At 36.2% G+C, this 24,136-nt stretch overlaps 2 protein-coding genes and 1 long non-coding RNA gene across 10 annotated transcripts; 1 reads left to right on the top strand and 2 right to left on the bottom strand.

The window, feature by feature from the left end:
• Nucleotides 1–413: 413 nt before the first annotated feature.
• hoxd3a (homeobox D3a) lies at nucleotides 414–23,538 on the bottom strand. 8 transcript variants are annotated; one of them, XM_048979924.1, is made up of 4 exons: nucleotides 23,223–23,538; nucleotides 6,592–6,656; nucleotides 3,072–3,637; nucleotides 414–2,226 (listed from the first exon to the last, which is right to left on the bottom strand). In XM_048979924.1, the coding sequence occupies exons 3-4, from the start codon at nucleotides 3,517–3,519 to the stop codon at nucleotides 1,478–1,480; spliced, it is 1,197 nt and encodes a 398-aa protein (XP_048835881.1). In that variant the 5' UTR covers nucleotides 3,520–3,637; nucleotides 6,592–6,656; nucleotides 23,223–23,538; the 3' UTR covers nucleotides 414–1,477. The 8 variants fall into 8 exon arrangements, with proteins under 8 accessions (XP_048835881.1, XP_048835884.1, XP_048835878.1 ...); XM_048979927.1 differs by lacking the exon at nucleotides 23,223–23,538 and adding an exon at nucleotides 19,795–20,042; XM_048979921.1 differs by lacking the exon at nucleotides 23,223–23,538 and adding an exon at nucleotides 15,121–15,228.
• LOC125710346 (uncharacterized) lies at nucleotides 7,317–11,208 on the top strand. The gene is made up of 2 exons (XR_007382968.1): nucleotides 7,317–7,680; nucleotides 10,334–11,208. It is a non-coding gene; the product is annotated as an uncharacterized LOC125710346 (long non-coding RNA).
• hoxd4a (homeobox D4a) lies at nucleotides 14,335–17,141 on the bottom strand. Its single transcript, XM_048979939.1, has 2 exons — nucleotides 15,629–17,141; nucleotides 14,335–15,217 (listed from the first exon to the last, which is right to left on the bottom strand). Exons 1-2 carry the CDS (start codon nucleotides 16,035–16,037, stop codon nucleotides 14,916–14,918), a joined length of 711 nt encoding a protein of 236 aa, XP_048835896.1. The 5' UTR covers nucleotides 16,038–17,141; the 3' UTR covers nucleotides 14,335–14,915.
• Nucleotides 23,539–24,136: the final 598 nt, after the last annotated feature.

Genomic DNA, 24,136 nt, shown 5'->3' on the forward strand with positions numbered 1-24,136 from the left:
TTATTTGGCATTTACTTTAGATTGTGTGTGTGTGTGTGTGTGTGTGTGTGTGTGTGTGTGTGTCTGTCTGTCTGTCTGTCTGTCTGTCAGTTTTTGCAGAACTGTCAGCTTATACGCCAACAATTTAAAAACTTCTGTTTAGCAGCCAATTGTTTTCAAGGCACCGGTTAAGACCGCGCTGAAGAGAACATGTATAACGTCCCCTTCCCCCATCCTTCTGTGACCTTATTGTGTTTGTGAGTCTGTGTGTGTGACTCTGTGTGTGTGTCCGGTATGTGTGCGGACAAAGCCTCGTCCCCCTCGCGATCTTAGTGCGGCACAGTGTCGTTCTGTTTGATGAATAAAAGCACTTATTAAAAGAAACAAAATTAAACCTTCCTAGTTTTAAACAATCGTTTTCAACACGCTGTGCATGAACTGAATTGATTTTAATCACAAGACTTGGGGAATGAAAGGTTCGTTTTTACTGATATCCATTATTTTGAGCACTTTATTTACAAAAATGTTCAACACACTAAAATATAACATTTCAATATCATTAGTGCTTAGTCTGTTTATGCATGAACGGTCTAACGGAGAAAAGGGGGAACGTAACAAATCGATCTGGGAGTCTGAACAAACACAAACAATGACATGCTCGGGCATTGTATATCTACAGTAAAATCAATCTGTTGTAAGAAATATGTTGAATTTCGTTCTTTTTAAATAGTTTCTGACATTTCAATTAAAACAAACCAGGAATATATCATTGATTAACAACATATTTTAGATTAGAGCTACAATTGGTCAGAATGAATCCTTACAAAAAACCACAAACACCAGCCACTTGTACAACTGCTTCAAACTATTTTTTTTTCCATTTAAACCGACTCACTAAAACGGGGGGTCGTGGCGAGGGACCACGTAAGTCTGTCCAAATATTGTTGCATAAATTCTACAGATGTCCATACAAATATCTTACATGAAGTCAATGATAAATAATAAATGGTATAAAATAGCTCTTTAAATAATAAATAGCTTAATCGAGATAACTGTCATAAAATATTGACATAAACTAATAAATTATGCTTTCTGAACTGAAACCAAATGCAGACAAAAACTTCGTTTTTTTCCATTTTTTCTTTTACTTTTGTGAAAGAGCTATCCGTGTTATAACGGGTCGCTAATACTCAACAGATCTACAGGACTTACCTTCAAGTAAAAGTTACAAAATTTTCAGTTCTTCAGTTTAGCATTGCACTTTAGAAAATAAAACAGATGACGATAAACAATCCGTCGATGGATCTTCGTTAGTGAAGAAAAAGAACCACTGCTGTTTTATATATAAAAACAACAGGCTAACAGCCATGATAACGATAATAACAATAATAATACGGGCTAATACAGGTGACTGTTGAAGCGCAATTATATAAAGTACTTTAAACTACTGAGGTAATAAAATAGCGAGATCATCGCTTCAGCACACGGATGAACTCCATTACAGATGCGTTAGTTTAGGCGCGTCCTGAATCCTACCCTGAGAAGCATGGTGAGACGTAAGGTCTGTGTATGTGGGATGGGGGTCACAGGGTCCATGATGATGGCTGCCGGGAATCTGAGCGGCACAGCTGTAGTCCACGCTGGCGGATGAGGGATGAGGGAGATGGCCGAGGTTGAACATGGGGCCAGAAGCTGGCATTGAATCAACGAAATTCCCTCCAACGTACACGGGGCTGCCTTGTAAATTGGTGTTGGCAAAGCCACCGTTGCCTTGCAATGTGTGGTGTTCATACTCTGGGCCCGGGTACCTCTTCTGCTGCGGCATGCAGCCACCTAATGGTGCAGTGTATGCAGCCAAGCCGTACATGTTTTGCTGTGGTTTGGCGAAAGACGGAGGCGAGGGCGCGTCGTAGCTAATACTGTTTACGTTAGGGAGCTGAGCGGAATATCCGATGTGATTCGCACCACTTAACGGTGGACTCCTGTCCGGTGAATGGCCGATGGGCGAATGCATAACACCCTTGGCTTTTTGGTCCTTTTTGTACTTCATCCTTCTGTTCTGAAACCAGATCTTTATTTGACGCTCTGTGAGATTCAATAGGTTAGCCATTTCCACTCTGCGGGGACGACAGAGATAACGGTTGAAATGGAATTCCTTTTCAAGTTCAACAAGTTGAGCACTGGTGTAGGCGGTGCGGACCCTCTTAGAGGCTGGTCCTGGTGGACTTTTGTCGTCACAGGTGTCGCCTGAAATAAGTAAGAAGACATGTAGTTGCGAATACAACTTATGCAATCGAACGCAATGCATAGCATGTCACTGAGCAACATCTTCATTCTGCATTCTAATCAAGAAGATGTATATACTCAGTTCTACCTAAGTATTACCACAATTATTTCTTTAACACAACCACTCTAATTAAACTGATGTTATTCTGTACGTATTATCGCATATCTAAATAATGTATCACTTTCGGTATTACATTTTTAAACACACAAACTATTGAACGTAAATAATTTTGTGATCTTATATGTGACATATAAGGATTACAAAGTGGTGGTGGGGGGGGGGTTGATCAAATTTAAGAAGTCTCTGTGCTGTAGGTATACCTTAAGATTTGTGACTCTAGCCGAACATATAATCCGTTATTTATCTGCCATTCCCTATCGCGATTTGATGGCTCAAAGGCACTAACGTAACCTATGAATGAAAGACTGAAAATGTTTTGAAATTAATTTTAGAATTCATTCTTTAATGATAACTCGTGATTTTGCTTTCACAGCTCCGACATTACTCTCATTTAAAGAACATTTCAGTCAGGGTCTTTTATAGGAAATAAAACCGTCAATGAAGCTGAATTGCAGATTGATTGTTATTGTGTCATTGTCAGACAATTCAGATCAGAGTACATTTATTGTGAATAATCTTAACAAACTATCGGAGACTGTAAATATCTGATAACAATGTTTTTGACAGACCTAACCCTACCTATCCTCTAGATATGGTCACACAAGAATACACACATCCGTAGAACAGGATCCAATCCACAACAAACAGCCCACACAGATGTATAGCAGCCCGTCCGTTGTAATACCTGCAGTACTGCAGCTGTTGCTGTTGCCTTTCTGTTTTGAGTTCTGCCTGGATTCCTTCATCCATGGGAATATTTGCTTTGTAATAACGGGAGTGGCAGTATTAGACGCCCCATTGGGGGATGTCTTCTTTTTCTGTGTTGAAGCGCTGCTGGGGTTCGGTGAGGAGGCAGGCAGAGGAGGTGCTTGCTGGTGCTCACCAATGTTTACTGGCTGGCTGTTGCCTTGGCTGTTACCAGTTCTCATGCAGCTGCCGTTTATGTCACCACTTTTATGATTTGGGGGTCGAATTGTAGATGTTTGTATTGTGCAGACTGGACCCTGGAATTCGTTTTCGATATTCGATGAGGGGTAAGGCTGGTGACTGGAACCATAGCTAAAGGAATCAGATTTGGGGTACGAGTAACCTCCAAAAAGTCCAGAATTATCATAGTAAGAGGTTTTCTGCATTATGGGATTCAAACCGAGCGGGCCAGTCTGCCCTAATCCAATGACATGAGTTTTGTTTTCGTTTTTATTGGTGCTTTTTGACCTGTCACGTGAAAGGAACCTCCCACTCCTTTCTGACCTGTAAAGATACAATGAGAACACGTTAAACGAGAAGTCACCACCGCTATAATAAAACACGTGCACATTTAAGGACGTAACATTAAAATAATAATAATTGCTATTTTTACCCTGAAACGTTTTAGAAACGAATTTGGGATCGAGAGGCAGGGAAATTCAATCATAAGGAACAACGTGGACCTTTAGGTATAGAATGGATTTCAGGGGCTTATTAGCTCGTATATACCTACAATTTGCTTCATATGCAATTGACGATACTCGTTGTTTATATCCACATTTCTTGAATATCGTTTTGCTTCTTCAAAGAAAGACATATTATTATGGCAAGAGACACCTATTATACAGTTTAAAGTCAATTTTGTTTCTTGCTCTTAAACAGCTTATGTACTCCGTAACTAATTACAAATATTCAGTCATCGCCTTAGTGTACCACTACTGTCACATCATTGATTTTACCATGAGTCTTTGTTATTCATTCGTTATTCAGATCATAAGTTTGTATTATGAAACTTAACTTGGAAATTTCTACAACATTATATTCCACTAGTCCATGTAATCAGTTAAGAAAGCATGAATTAAAGTAACATGTAGAAATGTATAATGGTCAGTGTTTCGGAAAGTTCAGCAGAAAAATGTGTTGCTATTGGGCTTCCCAATAAAAGTTTTACCAACATTTATATTCAATCCTCAAAACAATGTTGCAATAATAATACAACAATTTAAAACGAAAAGTGCATTATTTTGTTGAAAGAACCTGAATCTGCAACTAACCAGTTTACGCAGTCGTCCAGTTTAGAGAATTAATGAAAAACATAACAATAACGACAACACCAACAATGCTTTATAATGTGATAATTACGAGCTTTTTTAGCTTATAACAACTTTAATGCTCATTACTTCTTACTGTTTTTGCTGTAAAGCTGTGCCATGTTCTACCTTAAACAACTTTTTATTTTCATTTGAAGATAAAATTCGAATAAACGAATACATTTTCTTTCGTTGCAATTTAATATCGCATTAAATAAAATTCGATGGTATAGCTATATTGAAAAGAAACCTTTCCACTGCGTCACTTTAACCCAGCTTGGAGACAAAATCACAAACATGACAGAAAAAAATAAAGAAACTATGTTAGTTTTCTTGCTATTTTGTTACAAATGCGAAATATTTAGATCCCGCAACCTTTCGCTTTCAAAGCCTTGGGTTACAAAGAGGAAGAATAAAAAGTTAAAAGTTAACTTGTGCCGTAAAGACACCCTTTGTGCAAAATCGATCAAAGAAAAAGGCCGCATCAGCACTGAGATCCACATATTATCCCTTTCACTTCTGTGCCCCAGCATAACTAAGACAAACTCATAAGAGATAAGATAACTTTCAGGGCTCGAAGCTGAAAAAGTATCACTACACCGGAATCGCATGTCATTGAGACGGCATTAAGTAGCCGCAAAGTGGTTACCAGCATGTTCATTACTTCATAACATATTATAAATGCTATATTGGATAGTATATGCTATATTGGATAGCTGAAATATTCTGAAATATTCAGAAACATTTCAAAAATGTATACTGGAATGCAAAATCATTCGATTTTTGACAACTGCCACCTATTTTTTATATTACGTTCAACGTAGGCCTACATGTCATGTTCATCTACGGCGTTAAAACGCGTTTTCTTTACCAATATGTCTGTTTCTGAACTTTACTTGAACTTTTTTTTTAAAGTGTAGCTTATAAATCATTTCGACAATTGTCAGCTGATTCTAGATTTGACTTCTCTAGCCCTGTGGCGGCGTTTGTCTAATTTCGCCAACGGCGAAATCATTTGAGATCTTTGGAAGAATATCCGTAATCCAGTCTCCAGCGCAATGCATTGTCTTAACATTGCTACAGGCAAACGTTACAAAAACACGGCACTCCGACCTCTGCTCGCGGTAATTATTGTCGAGATGAATGTGTATTCCGCGCTAATCTCAACATAAATGTTAAAGTAGAACTAGGACAGATGTTCTGGCACTAAAAATTACTCCTCAAGTATTACATCCCTTTCCTGTACCGCCCGATGAAAATAGCAGGGAAATGCCCACTGTAGCTCGAGCTTTAAATTAATTATTTAAAACAATATACCAAGATACATGAAACATACGAGTGGACAGCCAAATACCGTGGTTATTAAGATGCCCGAAAATCCGCGCACTGCATATCAATGCACCTGTCACTGTGGACTGTGGTAAAATTTATGACTGGCCATGTTATGGTAGTAAACGCCTCACCGAGGAATGAAAAGAAAAACACTTCTCCAGGGTTGCTACCTTCAGAAGTGCAAAGCAGTCTGAGCGTAGGAGGAAGACTCGAAAAGAAACCCCCTACTTCTTCCCTTGCAAGAATGGTGGACCAGTTTATATAAACCAAGCAAACGTCTTCCACAAACCATTACCGAAACAAAATGTTGCCGCAAACGCCAAAGAGAAACATTGTCCGAAGGGCAGAAGAATGGAGAGTTACACGTTTGACAAAAGGATTATCCGTCTTCTGGCAATTCTAGGAATGGTACTGATCGTAATTAATGCTTAAAAGACCACATTTGGCCACTGCATTTCTTGCCATTGGACTTAATCAGTTTAATATATAGATTTGTATATACTTCCAGGTCCACTTTAGGGACATATTTGTTCGGCAGCGTGTTTGTTTTTGTGTTAGTCTGCCTTGGATTATTGTAGGCCTATCTTTAACAAAGCCTTTGTTAATACTGTTTTATTACCATTTATTACTTAATTTACAGTAAAATACTTTGTCCAAATGACTAAATGTAAGAAAGACAACAAATAATGCATAAAGAATTTTTTGTTTATACGTACTTGTAAAAAGTATGTGTTATGTTACAAGAGCATTTGTTTTATAAGAGAATGACATTTATATTTATGATGTTAAATGCATTTAATTAATAAAAATACATACCGTTTGTTGTGCTGATTTGGGTTTTAATTTTTCCTTTATGCCTTTCTCATCGTGGACGCCCTGACCTGGGGAAAGAAAAACAATCCATTTATCAACCAAAGCATTCTTTGTTACTGTTGCACTTCTATCTACCATCGCCCATTAAATATAATACCTCAACTTAATATGCCACTACTAACAAATTAGCCATTTCGCTTTATGATAACAACGTCAGCAACAGCAGGCCTAATAATAATAATAATAATAATTAATAATAGCGATCGTTTTCAATCTCAGAGGAAAATAATAAATATAGAGTAGTAATTTGTGAATGAGAGGAAGTGAAAAAAAATCACGTTCTAAAAATGTAGCTACGTAAATCTTGTTATTTCAGAAAAGTATTTTAGTGCGGTAATACAAAATTAAAGTCACTCGGAATCCGTTATGTCCAAACCGCAATGCACAGAATAACGGTACTCTGTGTGAGTGGTTACGGATGTAATTCAGGAAATATCTTAAATTACAGGAGTATATTGTTGTCATGAATTTAACTTGAGCGCTTATTTCTGTGGTGGAAAGAAATGACTCAAGTGAATCCTCACAAAGGATATCTGGCCAGAAATATTTAGCAGTCATAAGCCTTTTGGCTGACCTTTGGCACGCTGAGTAATAACTCACAGATTAATGAACAACGAACGGAAGCCCTCCAAGTAAGTCACAGTGCATCCGATCACCCAACTTTTCACCAGTCGTCTTTCATGCCAAAACAAAGCTCGAAGATACGATACTTTATAACCGCTATTCGGAAGAGCCATTTTATCTAAGTAACAACAAGAACGCAGGCTCGCGGTGAAAATTTGCGATCCTTGGCCTTTTTCGTTTTCGTTAACAGTACTTTAGTGGTCTTGGCTCCCTGGAGTTAATTTATTGCTATTATTTATTAATTAAGGACGAATGACTTAACCACCTTACATCTAAAGAAGGCTGGTCCTGAGGAACGAGACCGTCATGTTCAGTGTGTATTTAATGGGATTATTTATTGTAATTTCAATTGCTTTGCGTGGTTCTCTTTTCTGAGGCAACAATGTATCTCGCCCACGCATTGCTACGGTAAGTTGGTAGATATAATAACACAATAGGGTATTATTTGCATACTTACAAGAATGGTTTTCGAAATAGATGTGACAATTTCTTGTTACATTGTCGATTTGTTTAGCCTCTTTTTGACAACGGAGTCGATTTTATGAAATGGGAAGCTATTGTTTCAAAATCCATGATCGATATACAGTGGATGTATACCTCCTCGCTAATACGGGGAAATAGCAAATACGGCAAAATGGGTCAAAATAATTATGTAGACGGTATGCCTATTTTATAAGATATGCAGAAAATTGAACGTGTAGAGAATTTATAGTTAACTAACTAACTGTGAATCCGTCTAGGTGAATGAAATAGGAAATCTCGGTAATTAGATTGTAGGCGCTCACTTGTCAGGACTTTAGCTTCCAGGCATGTTCCTGAGAAAAGGGCCGAAGTCGTCTTATTTTCAATGAAATGAAGTTCCTAGTTTTTCCCCACTTTTAAATCCGTCGGGTACACCTTTCCAAATTTTCGTGTAAAGTCAAGAACGATCATTTTTGTCTTTAAAACACCGAAATTGAAGGATGTCTGAGGAGTAAGTATTAAATTAAATTACGAAATTGAAAAATTCTCGTTGTTCATCTAGAACGTAATAGCGAAAGAATCAAACCAAGCTTCTAGTGAAAAATACTAGTCGGTTGCGGTTATTTAAAGTGATGATTTAAAAATATCATGAAAGCATGAAAGATTATAACAAGGAAGTATTTAAAAAGTATCACAGTGAATTTTCTTTAAATGCGTATTAAAAATTATAATGTTACTTAAAAAACAGAGAAGAGAGAATTGTATGTTTAGGCTATATAATAATTCTTAATGTAGTACATATGTCAAAATCTATTCTTGCAATGGTAAGATTCTATTCTTGCAATGATAAAAGTCCAGCCGTTTCCTTCTCAACTAATTCTTTAAATTTCGCTTACCATCTAAATTGTACATCAGACAAAAACCTCCAGTCAGAATATATACCTGACGTGCGTCTGATGAACCACCTCGAAAACACAGAGAATAGTAAAAACGACAAAATGATAAAAAATGAACAAAAAGTATCCAAACAGGCGTTTTCTAACAATTAGGCGAGAAGTAGCATTAATAAAGATTAACCTTTTCAGTGGAATACATCACATTCATATTCCAGCATTATTTAAACCTACAGTTAAAGGTTGCATTTTGCTATGCAATTGCTTACCTGTGCATCAATTTATCATAAACCCGAGGTTCTCACTATAAATTTCTTCACCTGCAGTCTCCAGAATATATCCTTCACCCTTTGTCTGCAGACAATACTGTCCTAAACCTGATCTTGCGGTTTTTCAGACATTTCCATATACCAATGCAGACAGTATTCCCGATAGAACGGAAAGGGACTCGCACCCAACCAATAAAAGGCGAATGCAGTTGATACCCTTATGCCACAATACTGCTAATCATTGACCAGGCACTGATTAAAAAACAAAACAATTTGTCGTTCCAGATAAAATTATTGAAGTAAAGGAAAATCATGATTTTGCCAGTGTTTCAGAACCCCTTTACAATAACAAATAAAGGCACTGCCTTAAAATACTGGCATATTTGTCCACGTGATCTGGGTAGCGGATTGTTCTAATTGAGGATGGGACTTTAACATGCTTTTACCTCACAAATGGACTTTTTTTTAAAGAAGGCGCGTTTCGTTCATGTGCCTGCGTATATATCTCCCAACAGCTTCTAAATTTTACTAACGCACAAAATCCGCATCTAAATTACGGAATTTAAAGGTGTGTCACAGACGGCGTAGTAAAATGCATCTATTGTTTCACTTTTGTGGACTACAGTGATATTTGTCGAGACTGTTGGACAGCTTCTAATGTGACCGATGTAAAAATTCCTAAAAGTTATTTACACTAAAATTTTGATTAAAATTTCATTTTATTCATATATTTTGCGCATTTTGCTGCAAAATAATGTCCCCACAGATAATTAAATTACCTCGAACTGTCACGTTTAGAGTACCATATCTGGAATTATACAATTTTTTGCATAATGTGATTGATAAACCAAACATATAGGCTTATTTTGACGTTGGTTTGAAATTGAAGTTAGAGACCGCAATCTCCCGCAGTAGTTTTGAAAGAAATATTGCTCCTAAATAAACAGAATGCTTTTCAATGAAATACATTTTTGCTTGAAATTTGTGTTGAAAAAAAAACATTTTTCAATAATAGCACGTTAGTATATCTTAACGCTAAAAATCATTGAATTATGAAGCGATTAGCCATTATATTTAGGACTAAAGGAAACTGTGGAGTTATTAGATATTTGGCTAGTGCGTCTGAAACACTGTCAAAACCGTCAACTCCCCTTACGACATTCATCAAAAATATTGCAAATACGTCGGTTTCATGGTTTTTAAGATTTGCATTTACAAAGCAATGGAGCTCTTTTAGAACTATATATGTCATCGCAAAGATACCCATAGAAAAGAAATAACCGGGTCTGAGAAGATAAAATGTTACTGTATTCTGCATGAAATAACGTAGCGCATGCAATAGCTTTCTGTCAATAACCATTTGCCGAATCATAAAGTTAAAATATTTTTTCTTCATTGATGGCTTGTTCCGTTTATGTTTTTGTTGTAATAATACAGAATGCTTTCAAATGGTAATTTGCTACTCCTGACACCCACAAAAAGATGGAAACCGAAAACCGAAAAAGACAGTGATAATTTTTCCTAACGGTGGGAACCTGGCGGAGCGAAGACCTGTCCAGAGGAAAGGATGCAAGACCTCTACCTTCGCAGCATATGTTCATGGGGCAATAAAACTGAAAGATTTACAGTCCGTGCCCGGCCCCCAGCAGCCTAGCACCCTTTCAGGATTTACTGGAAATGATTTACAACAGCACAGACACTGTCACCCTGCTCAAAGCGCTCCCATTTTCCCCTGAATGAAAATTGCAATCGCTGTAATATCACCAACATTTCCCAAGACTATCTGAATATGAGCAAACAAATACAGCAAACAAATACTTCAATAGATTGTGATTCAATATATTTTAAAAAATAAATCGATTGATATGACCGAATTAGATTTTTCGGACTTTCTTATCCAGTGCAGTGCATTTAACATTAAGAAATTGCAACCTTTGTTTTATTCCGCTTTGTTTCCGATTTTTCTTGACTTACTAGCAAAATGAATATTAATGTATCCATCTTCCTGGAGATATCAAATAGTATCTTATATGATCACATGCATGTAAATATATTTAACAAGGTGAATATATACGAATGAGCTCATGACGGCAAGGCACCTTTTCTAAAAGATCCTGCAATAAATCAAACTGAGGCCCTTGCACGAATCCAGTAAGAACAAGCAATGTCTGACCAATTATACTACACAGATTTCAAAGCCACGTTATAAAAATAGAACCACGTTTAATTAACTGAAGAATATGTGGACATAGAATTGTACAAATCTTGACATGAGATTTCAATGAAAGCAAAATAAATGTTACAATCCCAAACATTGTTTGTTGTTAATTTACCTCTGCTTTATTCTGTAAAGAAGAGGGCTTCAGCAGCGAGAGGTCAGCATATAGCAGCCCATTACAACTTCAGGCTGTCTAAAGGTAGCCCCGGTGCAAGTACCAAAGGGTGCTATTTATCAAATAAGTGACGGATAAGTTCATTTACCCTTTTGCTAAAAATGAAACTTAAATGTTTACCTACCAAGCTTCCATTTGCTCAGATCCTAAACAAATGTTCTGGCTACAGTAGCGTTGAATACCGGACCGTTTGTATATTATTTTCTTGGGATCTCTTCAGTTTTCAAGTCTGATAGAGTCCTCGCGATTAATGACGACGCCGTGTTTCTAGGGGACGTGCTGCATTAATTATTTAGACAATCACGTGGTCAAATAAAAAAAGAAACAGAAAGAGCCTTACAGTCCCCCTGTTATATCTTCGGATGCAGGCAGCGCAGTTTATTATGTCTTAAGGAGCGGTCTTGCAAGGCAGAGACAGTTTCTGCGAACAGCTGAATATCAAACATGGCCGTTTGTGAACAGCGGTGAGCGTAGCGGCGGTATGTTTGGAGCAGTGTCATTGTTGCAAGTGGCTCTACCCATGGTTTTCATTTTTTTGCGTCTCTACCAGAAGGCGAATAGAGAAAACACGCTGTGGACCAATCTTATGCAATAGATTGGTTATGTACCCTCTTGTTATACAGTCCAACAGATCTTTTATATTCTACATCTTTAATGCCGTTTTCAAGTGCTATTCTTGATCTTACTGAAGCATGCCCACTGAATACAAAAGCAGACCCCTCTGTACTTCAAAAGTATAAAACCAGTATAATTTATTTAGATGAAAGACACCCACTTTTATTATTATGCTGTTATTTAGAAGTAGCCTACTATGAATAAGACAAAAGTAATATTGAACTGAAAAATAACTTGAGGCTAAAGTGAAATTTCCATACGCCATTAGGTGTATGGTTGCATTGTATATAATTCAATATTAGTACATCAACAGTAGCTGATATTTGGAATTGTGTTTCATATCAGCGTGACCTTACAGGAGTGACATTGCATGTCATGTCCGTTTGTTTGGGCATTGTGAGCCGCGCGTGCGCGCGCGCGCGTCCACAATCATTTCGCTGCTGAAATGAGATACAATGTCTGAAAGAGCTAATGCCGTGATGATATTTTTGTGGGAAGATGCAGTGGAATATAAATGAAAGTTTCCTTTTCGTTTATTATAAGGTTTTGATGCTGAGGGGGAAATATTGTTTTGCAATACACAGATCTTTTAATTACACAGAGCGCATATGCTTAATAAATAAGTTAAAAGGAATATGTCGATGCTTTAAATGTCTTCATAGATTTGCTTTAATGCTTCAAAAGAATATCGCTATTAGACTTTACTACGCCACCAGATATTTTGTACGAACCAAACAAAATGTAAACGACCTTATATAGATGCAATGGCCATGTTGTATTTTACATGCCGAGTAAAAGCAATGGCCTCATTGTTAGGATTAAAAGAGAAATTTATTCCCATTTTTAAAAGTTAGATTAAAAGATATTGCAGTAAGACCGCAAATCTATCATAAATAAGTGAAATGTGGCAAAATCGCACTCGGGATTTTTATCAGGCGAAGAGCTGGATATTCTGTCTTCTTTGTCTGTATTGTCATACCCCGCAGTAAATTGACATCAAAACTAAACACAGGTGTCCAAAGCATTCCCCACGAGCTAACCTAACCAAAACCCACAATGAGACTTAAATGTTCATAACGTCTACATATAATATGTGAAATATTACAAATGAGACATTTAAAATATATTCCTGGAGGTCATTTATTGTAAACCGTATCCTTAATTCAGCAACTGCTTATAGAACAATTCTCTTCTACGCAGTCTACGGCATTGGTGCTGAAAAGTAAATAATCAGAACCGAGATCTTTCAAACAATTTTATTTGAACAAAAAACTATATAAATGATATAACGCTAGTGTTTAATTTTTAAAGTATAACAATATTGTTATTTAAGTATACAATACTCAAGTATAAAATAAAGTTGCTAAAAATGAATGCAAACCCTGTCTGTGGTGGAAAAGACTTCAGGTCCAGCGGGTCAAGGGTTTAGAGGTCAGTCCTCGCGGCTGAAATACGGGTAATCTAATAGAACTGTGTCCTCTGGGTGAACTGATGGTTGAAGCTTCATCGAACTTCAGTAAAAAATGTTTTTTGTTTTGTTTTGCTTTTTTTGTGAGTAACGGCGTCAAATACATGATCATTATTTGTTTGATAGCTTCCGTATTTGTCTATTTATTTGCTGTCCAAGCACAAGGATTTCAAGAATTTCAACATATATACTTATTAACAGAACGTGAAAGACATCTCGTTCTGGCTCCAGAGGCGCAAATGGATGGGTTAAGAACAAAGTAATGCTGTTCCTGCAAACGTGTTCATACGCACAATGTAACACTTTTACCTAAGCGTAAAATCAAATGATTTTGCCAAGGTAATATTGCAGATTTACGTGGAAGATATGTAAATGTTTATTTTAAATTAAACTTAAGTGAATACGCCGACCCGACAATATACATTTTGACATTTATTAGCAGAAAATAATTTCTTTACGTGGTAGACTTGCAAGATGGGGCATCTCAGAATCCTTGATGCATCCTGAATAGTTGATTTTACACGAACATTTTTAATGAGTTAATATTATATAAATAAGTATAAAACACAAGGATTCCTTTATACAGTATTTTCAAAAATATAGGTCAAGGTAGGATGCCTCTTATTTAGTATCTTTAAATAACATATGGTGAACAGGACAGAGAATCTTAAAATGCAAGGTGTTTACAAACATGTCAGGGCAGGATTTATAACTGAGTTATTCAGTCGAGTATTCTGTTCGACACTAGGACAATTGTGTCCTGATTGTGCGCCGTAAAGTCGCTGATGGTTTTACTGCATATAGTTTAGCTTTTTTTAAAGCAATGTACTTTTTCAGAGAAAACTTTGAGGAGCAAAAATCACGCACACACAGCCACATCTAAATAGACGTTCGTCTATTTCGATTGTTTTCAAACTCAATTCAAAATTCAAGAACCTAATAAATCAACGCTACAGCAAACCGTAGTTTTTGTAGTTGTGGCTACTTTTATTATTTAAAATTATATCCATCCAGTCATCTTAAAAAAGTTTAATTACTTTTTTTCACATAACACTAGCAATTTCATATGCACAAAGCTTCACATATATTTCTGCTTTCATTTAAATAAACATAAATTCACCGACCGTTTTCTGAGACGTGCTGTAAAGCACACAAAAGACTTGCCATTTCAGTAAAATACACATAGGATATTAGAATGAGCAATTTTACAACAGTAAAGTACTAGATTTTTAAGAAGAGATTTTAAAAAATCGGCATCGTATTTTTCTAATGATCTACTGTACCTCATTGAAGCAACTGACGATGCTCTGTATCTTCTGTGCCAATTAAGAGTTACAATGGTCGCCTTCATAGGAATTCAGTACAAAGTCCACACACGCGCCTGGAGACTGTGTCATGTTTGCTTCTGTTTTACTTTAAATGACAACGACCAGAAATGTCATGTATGGAAACCATGCAGAGTCAGATGTAATACTGTCTGTTATATACAGTTCATTGTGCACTTGAAGAGTAAAAGCTCTCCCTCCTCTTTCTGATTTTTTTTTTATAAAGTTGTAATATCAGTCTGGTTGTCCTTTTGAACACTTTGCAAATGCTGATTGGATGCCGACGATGATCTGCCTTTCGTGTTTGGGAGTTTGTGATCTTTTTTCCATTTCATTCTTCTGTTCTGAAACCAGATTTTGATCTGACGCTCGGAGAGACAGAGCGTGTGGGCGATCTCAATACGACGCCGCCTAGTAAGATACCTGTTAAAATGAAATTCCTTTTCGAGTTCCAAAACCTGCTGTCTTGTATACGCTGTCCGGGACCGTTTTGGCTCTGGTCCTGTGTAATCCGGATTCACTGAAAGAAATAAATGCGAACGTGAGAAAACTAAGCAACACTGTTTACAAAGTATCTGCCTCTCTCAGGGGAAATTTCGTACTTAACTTTTTAATTAAATAAAACTGAACAAAAACAGACGTTAAACTCTTACAATATGTCTCCAATCAAAAGTAAACACGATTCAGAGGAAATCGTAAATACAGCAGGGTTTGGTGGAAGCAGTGAAGTAGCCTACTCAGTAACTCTGTGAGCCGGCCACATAGCTAGCGGCCTATTTCCTAAGCAATAAAAATTTATGACTGGTGTAATTGGCGGCCCCTTCAAAAGAGCCCATAAATATTTCACAGAAGGATTCGTAGGGTGGAAAGAGAACTGGAACACAACTTGCACAAAAGGATATGGAGAGAGATGGGAGACTGTCAATCTTACCCGTTGTAACGTGGACTTTCTTCATCCATGGGTAAACTATTGCTGGTTGCTTGGCTTGTATCCCGTTTTGGTTCTTTGTGTTTTGTTGCTGCCCGCAGGTCCGCGGACCGGACATTTGGACCGAAGGGCATTGCTCGGTCTGAGCGGTGAATGGACTAGGAAGACTGGCTTGCTCCTGTACATGACCTCGCGGCTGCACTGTGGAACCCTGCACCGTGTTACAGCTGAAAGCCTGCTCGCTGTAGTTTGACCGTGAATAGATCCCTGGGTGCTGGAAATCTGTGTCCTGCGCTGGATTGTAATACCCTGTGCCTTGATCAGGTATATAGCTGTTCTGCGAATATTCCTCACAAGGAGGAAATTTGGGCTCCACATACTTGGAGTTCACCATATACGAACTCATGGCCATTAATTTCTGAAGGTAGAAAATACTAATTTTTCTCGAGTTGTCTTTTTTCTCTCTCCATAAAGCCCTCCTACTTGCTGTCAACTGAATAAAGTTAGGTAGCCACGTGACCTGATCAGCCAATCATAGTAAAGGGAGTATATTATAGAGTAAGTGCACACCTAGCTGCAATTTTTACAAACTTTACTATATACTTAAGTTATACGAGATAAAATTATACATTAAGCTACACCTATATTTCCGATGTATTATATATCAAGTCAACGGCGAGATAAAAGTGCATAATATCAAAGGTAATTGGGACGGTTAGTTAATTTCTATTCTTCCTTAATTAAATAATGAGCTCCATAGAGACAAATATTACTTTGGGTTAGATACTTTTTAGTTACATTTTAACGGCTGCGAGTTAGAATAAACCAGTATTGAGGGAGAAACGCTTGACGAAAAAAAACAAAAAACAAACAAAAGATAGAAAACGTCCCGTGGCACAAAAAGAGGTGAATAAAGCCTCGAGACAATTGATGGAGATCGTCTTTGTGGAAAAGGGGTCATCCAAAAGTTACAAGGATCTCATCGTTTCATCTGATCTGCTCCCCTGAAAGCAATCTAAAGAGCTTGATGACTGGTAAAGCGAACCAATAGGAAAATATGAAATATAATAATTTACGCATGACAAAAGCAATAAAAATTCAATACTGAAGTTTTGTTGCTTTTGTCTGCTGCCTACTATCATGTTTATCAATATATATAAATTAATCTGTTGCATGCTGCAAATTTTGTGTTGAATACAGTTTATTCATTAACTTCTTGTAAAATAATACTCCTAGAATTTATATATAGTTGGGTGTAGGCAACAGTTAGAAGGCAAACACATAGATTGCTTTCTGCATCCTTTATGATAGTACAAATATTAAGGTGATTTTTTTAAATGTAATACAGCTAATCACTTAATTTTAATTTAATCAAACAAACTCGAATGTCGACATAATGCATGCATTAGAAGCGTCTTGCAAAAATGTCCTTCATCCATATCCTACAGAATATTTAACGCTACTAGTCAAATGCATATTTTCGAACAAAATAATGCACAAACAAAATCGAAGTTCTTGCATCGACCATATACTCCCCTAGAATCGAATCTGTGACCGTGATGTCTCACACAAATTCGGTTCTACAGGGTATATATAGACGACGGATTATAAAGCTCAGATGACAGAAAGGGGTGGGAAAACTGTTATTGTAATCGTTAGCATCTATATAGATAAAGCAATAGAAAAGTAATTTGTAAATAATATTTAAAAACTTATGTGCGGTCTAAATCACACGTACTAAATAAATTGGCAACATGCATTATAATATAGTAACATTCATATAAGAAGAATTCCTCCATGCTATGTGGGACAAGTAATCAAGTCATCACAATATATTTTAATAAACCGATATTTTATATGGTCGCATCCTAAAACATATGACTAAGAAAATGTCAAAAGTTCAATAATTACTCACGACTTCTTGAAAATAAAGTTACTGGCCATGCGCTCGACACACTGTCCAAAGCTCGAATAAGGAGTGGACGCATATAAGGCAAAGGCTAAAGGCCACGAGGTCAAACAAAATCATTTACTAATATATCACAAAGTTTCATTATTTTTTCGCTGCCGACAGCTCTAGCCAGGAGTACAAAAGTTCACGAATTCTTCATGACCCATCTGATAACTAGGTTGTCTGGTAGAATCAGTGCATCCAAAGGCCTTCAGAAAATGCAAGAGTACTTTGTACGCCTGAGGAACGGTATTTCGTTAATTATATTAGATACAAAATAATTAGTTTTTGGCTTTAGTTACTGTACTAAGCAGACGCATAATTTGGATGTTGAGTTATACCTTTAAAAATCAAGTAACGCTGTACTAATGTATTTCAATGCATTTCGATTTATTTTCTTTGTACTTAATAGTATAAAAATAGTTATTTAACGTCTGGAATCATTTTATTAATAAGCTACAATCAAATCTGATTATTTTTATGAATCACGCAGGAATTACATATTAACTATTTTAAGTAAATAATTTAAAAGGTATGCTATTTGCGATATTTTGCAACATACAACATTTCATTACATTGTTTTATTGTGACGAAAATATTCTTTCTACGTATAAAGAAGCACCACAGTTGGATAGGTCGCATTTTCATATTTGTTAGACAGCATGACCTGCGTTTCACCTTGCTGTGCGACTTCTTCAGACGGGTCAAAGCCGAGTTACTGGTCAACAGAAGTGTTAATAATTCACATCTGTTTTAAAACGTTCAGTAAATATTAAACTGGTAACATTTGATTTTGTTCATAAACCATCACTTTCCTCGTTGTTGTTGCTGGTTTTGTGTTTAATTCGATTGCTGTAATATAAAAAGGTTTTAAAAAAACGTTGCCTGGATCGTTTCAATCTTGTAATGGAAATTTTATGAGCAGATCGTTTACAGTACCTACAGAAATCGCACGATGCGCGTATTTCGTTGTGATATTGTTTCTCGTTTTTAGAAATTAAAAACTGTTAAGACAAGCAATGCGAAATCATATAATCAGAATTGTTCTTAGGCCTGTAGCAACTGAATATTTTAAATGAAGTATAAACGATAAAACAACAGTCACTGCCATTTGCAACAATAAAAACAAAATAATTACAAAGCGGTGTCAATAAACATTTTAATTCATTAATAAAACCGAAGATACTTGAACCTATACACGAATATAAGGTGACCAGGATGGGTCGGATGGATAAATAAAAGCGACATGTGGAGTTTAAATATTTCTTGCAAGTAGGCCTGTGTGTTCCTTATGCTAATTAATGTACAAATTGGTGTTCAGACTACGATGTTTACACCAATATACTCGCACATTTCTCTGCGTTTGCCGCTTCTTACTCCACGCGCCCGTGAATGCTATAGGCTGAACTCACGTTATGGCTAAAAAAAACAGTACGTATGTTGCCTTTTTTAAAATTAAAATTACTGTGATTGGAAGCACCCAATAAAATTAGAATAACAAGAGCAACAATCGTCTGGAGAAGCATAAGAGAAATATTTGTAAGGAGATTAATACCATGCTGTGGCCTGGGGGGCGCTGTGCAGAATAATAAAAAAAGTTAGAGAGCCAAAGAGGCCTACAGACTCATTACCTGTAAATTAAACAATTATCGTTGGCCACATCCAAACCGATACAAAAATATGAGGTAATGTCGGTTATTTAGTCATTCGACCAATGCAATGTCGCCTCTTTGATATTTTACCGCCCCCATTCTCTGTAGGGACAGTTAACAGCTAACAACAGGTCGAAAAGAACCTTAGTCCACCTACATCCGTACTTTTGCTTTGTCACACAGCATGTTACTAATGAAATAATAGCTTATCACATTAAATCGTATTGAATCAAAGCACTGCCACTTGAAAATCTTGTTGATTTAAAACACAAGAACGAAATATAAGCGCTAGTATTCCAATTTAAGTTTTCTTGTAATACGTATGCACCTCTACATACACCAGTTTTGTTTGCGTCCTTACGTATGAACTATTGCCTGTTGTCGTTTATGTATTCAATAGAACAATATCTAATTACCCTTATATCATTACGTTTCACTATATAATTAAATCCCATTCGCAAACGTAAAAAACTGAAGTCTGAATGCACAGAAGACATCTACAAATAGTGTTATACCAAGCACGTATTTTTACACAAAATCCCGAAAAATATAAACGTAAAGCTTACTTTGAGGACGACAGAAGACAAGGTCCCAGTAAGCACAAGCGCCCATTATTCGAGATAGGTTAATCCTTGCTTCCACCTATTCAAAGATCGCTCTGCAATTCCAAACCATCTGCACTTCCTTGCTAATATACAATGTGAATTATATTTTGGCTTGTCAACTCCCTGGCCATAAAACAAAGTTTAATGGAATCACGTGCTCCCCCATAGCCATTCATGACACCGCTGTGGTACCATAAATAACCCTCAAAGTTGCACTTATTCAATAACGGCGGTTACACTGACGTCACTAGAAAATACTAGCGATACGTGATTATACGTTTAATGGTCTTCCGTTTATTTCAGAAAAAATATATTAATAAAATTAGATAAACATAACACACTGTCATTATAATTCTAAATTTAGATACATTTTGCAACGCTCTTCTTTCATTTTGTGTCTTCATTATCGTGGATTTTTTATCATTGACTGCAATCAAGTTATTTCTAAACTTAAATAAAATGTAACAAAACGAAAAAACGCGTAAAACCTTGCAGCGTTTTAGTGCCCAATGATTTTTTTAAACAAATCAATATGACGTCTGTGAGAGTGTTTTTCTGAACAGCTTCATTCCGGAAATCTGAGGCAATAAAGCAATAAAATGCTCTAGGTGGAGAACATTTTATCTGATCCACACACACAGGGCAGTGGATCAGACACCACATTTAGTTTATAACCACCCTTTAATCTTTAAAACACTTAGTGCAGTTATCCTGGACTTGAAGAATTTATATATGATTGTTTTATGAACGCAAAATATCACGCAATTCTACCTCGCAATTCAAGTAACCTCAACGGATTTTTCGATCTCAACGGAATTTTCAAATTCCTTTTAAATATTTCACATATAAAGATGTTGAGATACTTCGATCTAAGTTAAAATCTACACAACACCAATGGATATTAATATTATTGTAATGTGCGGTTGCTAAGTATCGGGGTTTTTGCACAATTCATGCGTTACATATCTGAAGCGAAGCAGCTGTTATCCTCAGTTGCGGCCTGCGACACTAATGATTATCAGCTTTACAGTTGTCTAATATAACCATTCTGAAACTTCAGCCTGCCTGAAACACTGCCTACTTTTTTCCTTGGTTTTAACTTCAAAGTGACAGAATTTTGAAGAGATGTTGCCAGCTCCCGTTCACACTTCGCTAATGTAAAGTAGAAAATCATGAACTCCCCACCCAGACAAAAGAGAGCACATATTATGGATCACGTGATTCGACGAATCCATAGTAACTCTTTTTTTCATGACGTCTGAGATGAAAGATGCGGAGATAATAAAAGAAACAACCTGACTGTTGGACAACAGCGTCCTCTGCTGGACAAGCGAGGATCTTCAGTTCGGAATTGCGTCTGGAAATTGGCGTTAGATTGCTGCTTTTAACGTTTGGCTTCGCACTACGCGGATTTTGATGGCGGAAGAATAAAAATCTGAGTATCTTTCACAAAAGCCATACTATCTTCATATAATATTCATCAAAATATGGTAAAATTGATAGAGACAACGTGTGGAAAACAATAACAAATTTCTCAGATAAACAAACAATCAAACAAATGCCGTAAGCAATCATAGGAAAGGAAAAATGTAAAAACTGAACATGTCAGACGATACTGACAATAGTAAAACATGCACATATGTTAAGAATTTGTTAACTTTTAGAATATTGTTCAGTTTAGGTAAATGATGCAGTACTGTGTGGAAAAGTGATGTCACACCAGCGCATTATTAATTATTTATTAGCTCTATGTCTATTAGGCGCGTTGTTCTATGCGCCACTGGAGAATGTTTGTAACTAAAACTGATAAACTCGATGACCTCCGCAAGTTACCAATCATGCATCCTGGATTATTTTGTAAGGTTTAAAGACAATCGAATATGCTGTTGCGTCATAGCAGTAGTCAACAACATATATTATAAACTGGTTTTCTAATGATCATTGAAATAGAATTAATATAATGCTGGATATATTTAGCAAGTTTTTAAATATTGTTGTAAATCGTGTCGTCCACAGGGCATACGGTGTGCTGCATTTAATTTCCTATGACTTATAATTGCCTGGCATCACCCAAAATATCCCAACTTCACAACAGATGGACGTGTCATTACTTCGGACGAGCAAAGCAAAACGCGAGATATGTGTTAATGTCCGTCATCTACGGCTTCAGGCCACGCCATGCTCTCCGGCGCGCGCTCTCTGCCGCATTGCAGTAAAGCTGTAAATAGTTTAGCAGCTGCCTGCCAAGGAGTGAAATACTGTCTTTGTTCCCCAGCCCTCGGCTTTGGGCAGCTGAAAACAACTCTTGGTGTTGCAGCTATTTAAAAATGTTTATATTATACATATAAATATACATAAAACATCATTACAAAGTCAAAGAATTTTTTAGAAATTTCATTGCTTCAATTTTCGAATAAATAAAAATATTTTTTTTGCAAGCAAAAGGAATAAAGAGCAAATAACCCGAAAAAGCATGATAACATGTTTTAATATATAAGTATAAATATATTATTGATAGTATTGCAGAGAAATTGTGATTCACTTGATGTGTAGGTAGTATTATCTGACATAAACAATGAATCACGACTGATGTCTTTATACATCTATATATATAAAGTAGATATATATATGTGTGTATATATGTGTACTTATTTATTCATTTATATCATGCATATAATCCAAACGCTACACTTCTACTTCCTAACGAACACACTAAATGTTTTAATGTATCCACTATGATGTCTGTCTCCGAGAAGAAATACATAACCGTGATAGTTTCTGAAAGAACAAAAACATGTGAGAGAACATAAACCGCTTTAATCTAATAATGGGCTTCAAATGAACGAATGGGAAATGTATTAATCTTATCTTATTTTGCGTTTCTTATTATTTTTTGGTATTGGTATTATTTATAGAAGAATTCACAAATTGTCAGTGTATAAGGAATTTATCTTCAAATATCAAAGCTGTTAGCGATGAGATTATTCCATTTTCAGCTGTAAGACAGAAAACCATCAACAGTCATTGTATATAGGTCTGTTATTACGTTATGCTTCGATATAGCACAACAATTGTCCACTATCAATGGGATAACAACACAAACATTTTAATCAATAACATCTTGACTTGAATATTTTGACAGATTGTGTTCACTCACACATATGATTTTGCCCAGTATTCTGAGGAATATAATCGCTATAGTTAATAAATATATATCGATAAAATTAATCGCTAAGAGATTAAATGTAGCAACTTCTGATGAAAATGATACTTAACTTTCGGTTGGTTTCATTTATTTAAGACGGAATCGTCTTTCATTATCCAAAATACGTTTTCAACTGAGGAGAAGACTGACAATTGAAAAATGATCAGGTAAAGCGTTCACTTACCAACAAACGTTGATTGATACTGGTAATCCATTTGTTTCATCGTTTCTGCGTCTTACCAGATATTGTAAAAGGCGTATTTATGGTTTACAGTAAGAGGGCAGAAACAGGAATGCTATTCGTTCTGGTAAAGAACATAACTAAAATACGCGGGGTTCGACTTTTGCCTCTGACAGACTGGGAAACAACATCAAAGCTCTGAAACCCTGAACTGGACTGTTGACTTCACACTTCCATACTACTTATGGCAAAACACTAGTCATGAGAAAGAAGGCAGAAAGGACGAGGTTCAGACGCTTTAACGGTGGAATGCGGTGTAAAAATCGCTTGGGAAATAAGGAAAAGGGCCATGAAGACGTTAGCCTCTCGCACATGACCAGTGGCATCCAATGACAGGCGATAGTGGCTCGTAAAAAGGTCCATTACGAAGTTGTAAATTGTCTTCTAACAAAAAGGAATTTAGACTGCTGCAGTTGTTTTCTGTTTTCCGCATAATGACGGAAGATATTCGCTTTTTGAAGAAAAGTTTAGTAGATAATATTAAAAAACGAAATCGATAACTACATGTAAAAAAATATGCTACTATGTTTTCACATAAGTAAGAAGCTTATATCAAATCTGTACAATTATATAAGGTATCTGTGGAACAACAATTCAAATAATGCGTTTCAGAAAAATGAAATGTAATGAAGATTGTGCAGGAAAATAACACGGAACGTAGCCTATTCCATTACTTTTAAAACATATTCTCTACTTATTTATTAAATTAATTACTTAAATTATTTTGGTTGTACAATGTGTTCAAGATATCGACTAATGCCTGCAATTTGATTTAGAATATTCTTTAAATTTAGAAAAAAATGTTGAAGACGGACATTGAAATTTTTGTGATATTCCAGGAGAAAAAGGATTAATTT

The sequence above is a fragment of the Brienomyrus brachyistius genome, chromosome 16, assembly GCF_023856365.1.
Source record: "Brienomyrus brachyistius isolate T26 chromosome 16, BBRACH_0.4, whole genome shotgun sequence".
Classification (NCBI taxonomy): domain Eukaryota; kingdom Metazoa; phylum Chordata; class Actinopteri; order Osteoglossiformes; family Mormyridae; genus Brienomyrus; species Brienomyrus brachyistius.

What these genes read in the sequence shown, in the direction of transcription:
- hoxd4a (XM_048979939.1), bottom strand. Translation starts at nt 16,037, where the DNA reads ATGGCCATGAGTTCGTATATGGTGAACTCCAAGTATGTGGAGCCCAAA. An exon ending in GAAAGTCCACGTTACAACGG is followed by an intron (nt 15,218 to 15,628) that starts GTAAGATTGACA and finishes TATTTCTTTCAG; the next exon opens with TGAATCCGGATTACACAGGA.
- hoxd3a (XM_048979924.1), bottom strand. Translation starts at nt 3,519, where the DNA reads ATGCAGAAAACCTCTTACTATGATAATTCTGGACTTTTTGGAGGTTAC. An exon ending in CAACAGCTGCAGTACTGCAG is followed by an intron (nt 2,227 to 3,071) that starts GTATTACAACGG and finishes TACTTATTTCAG; the next exon opens with GCGACACCTGTGACGACAAA.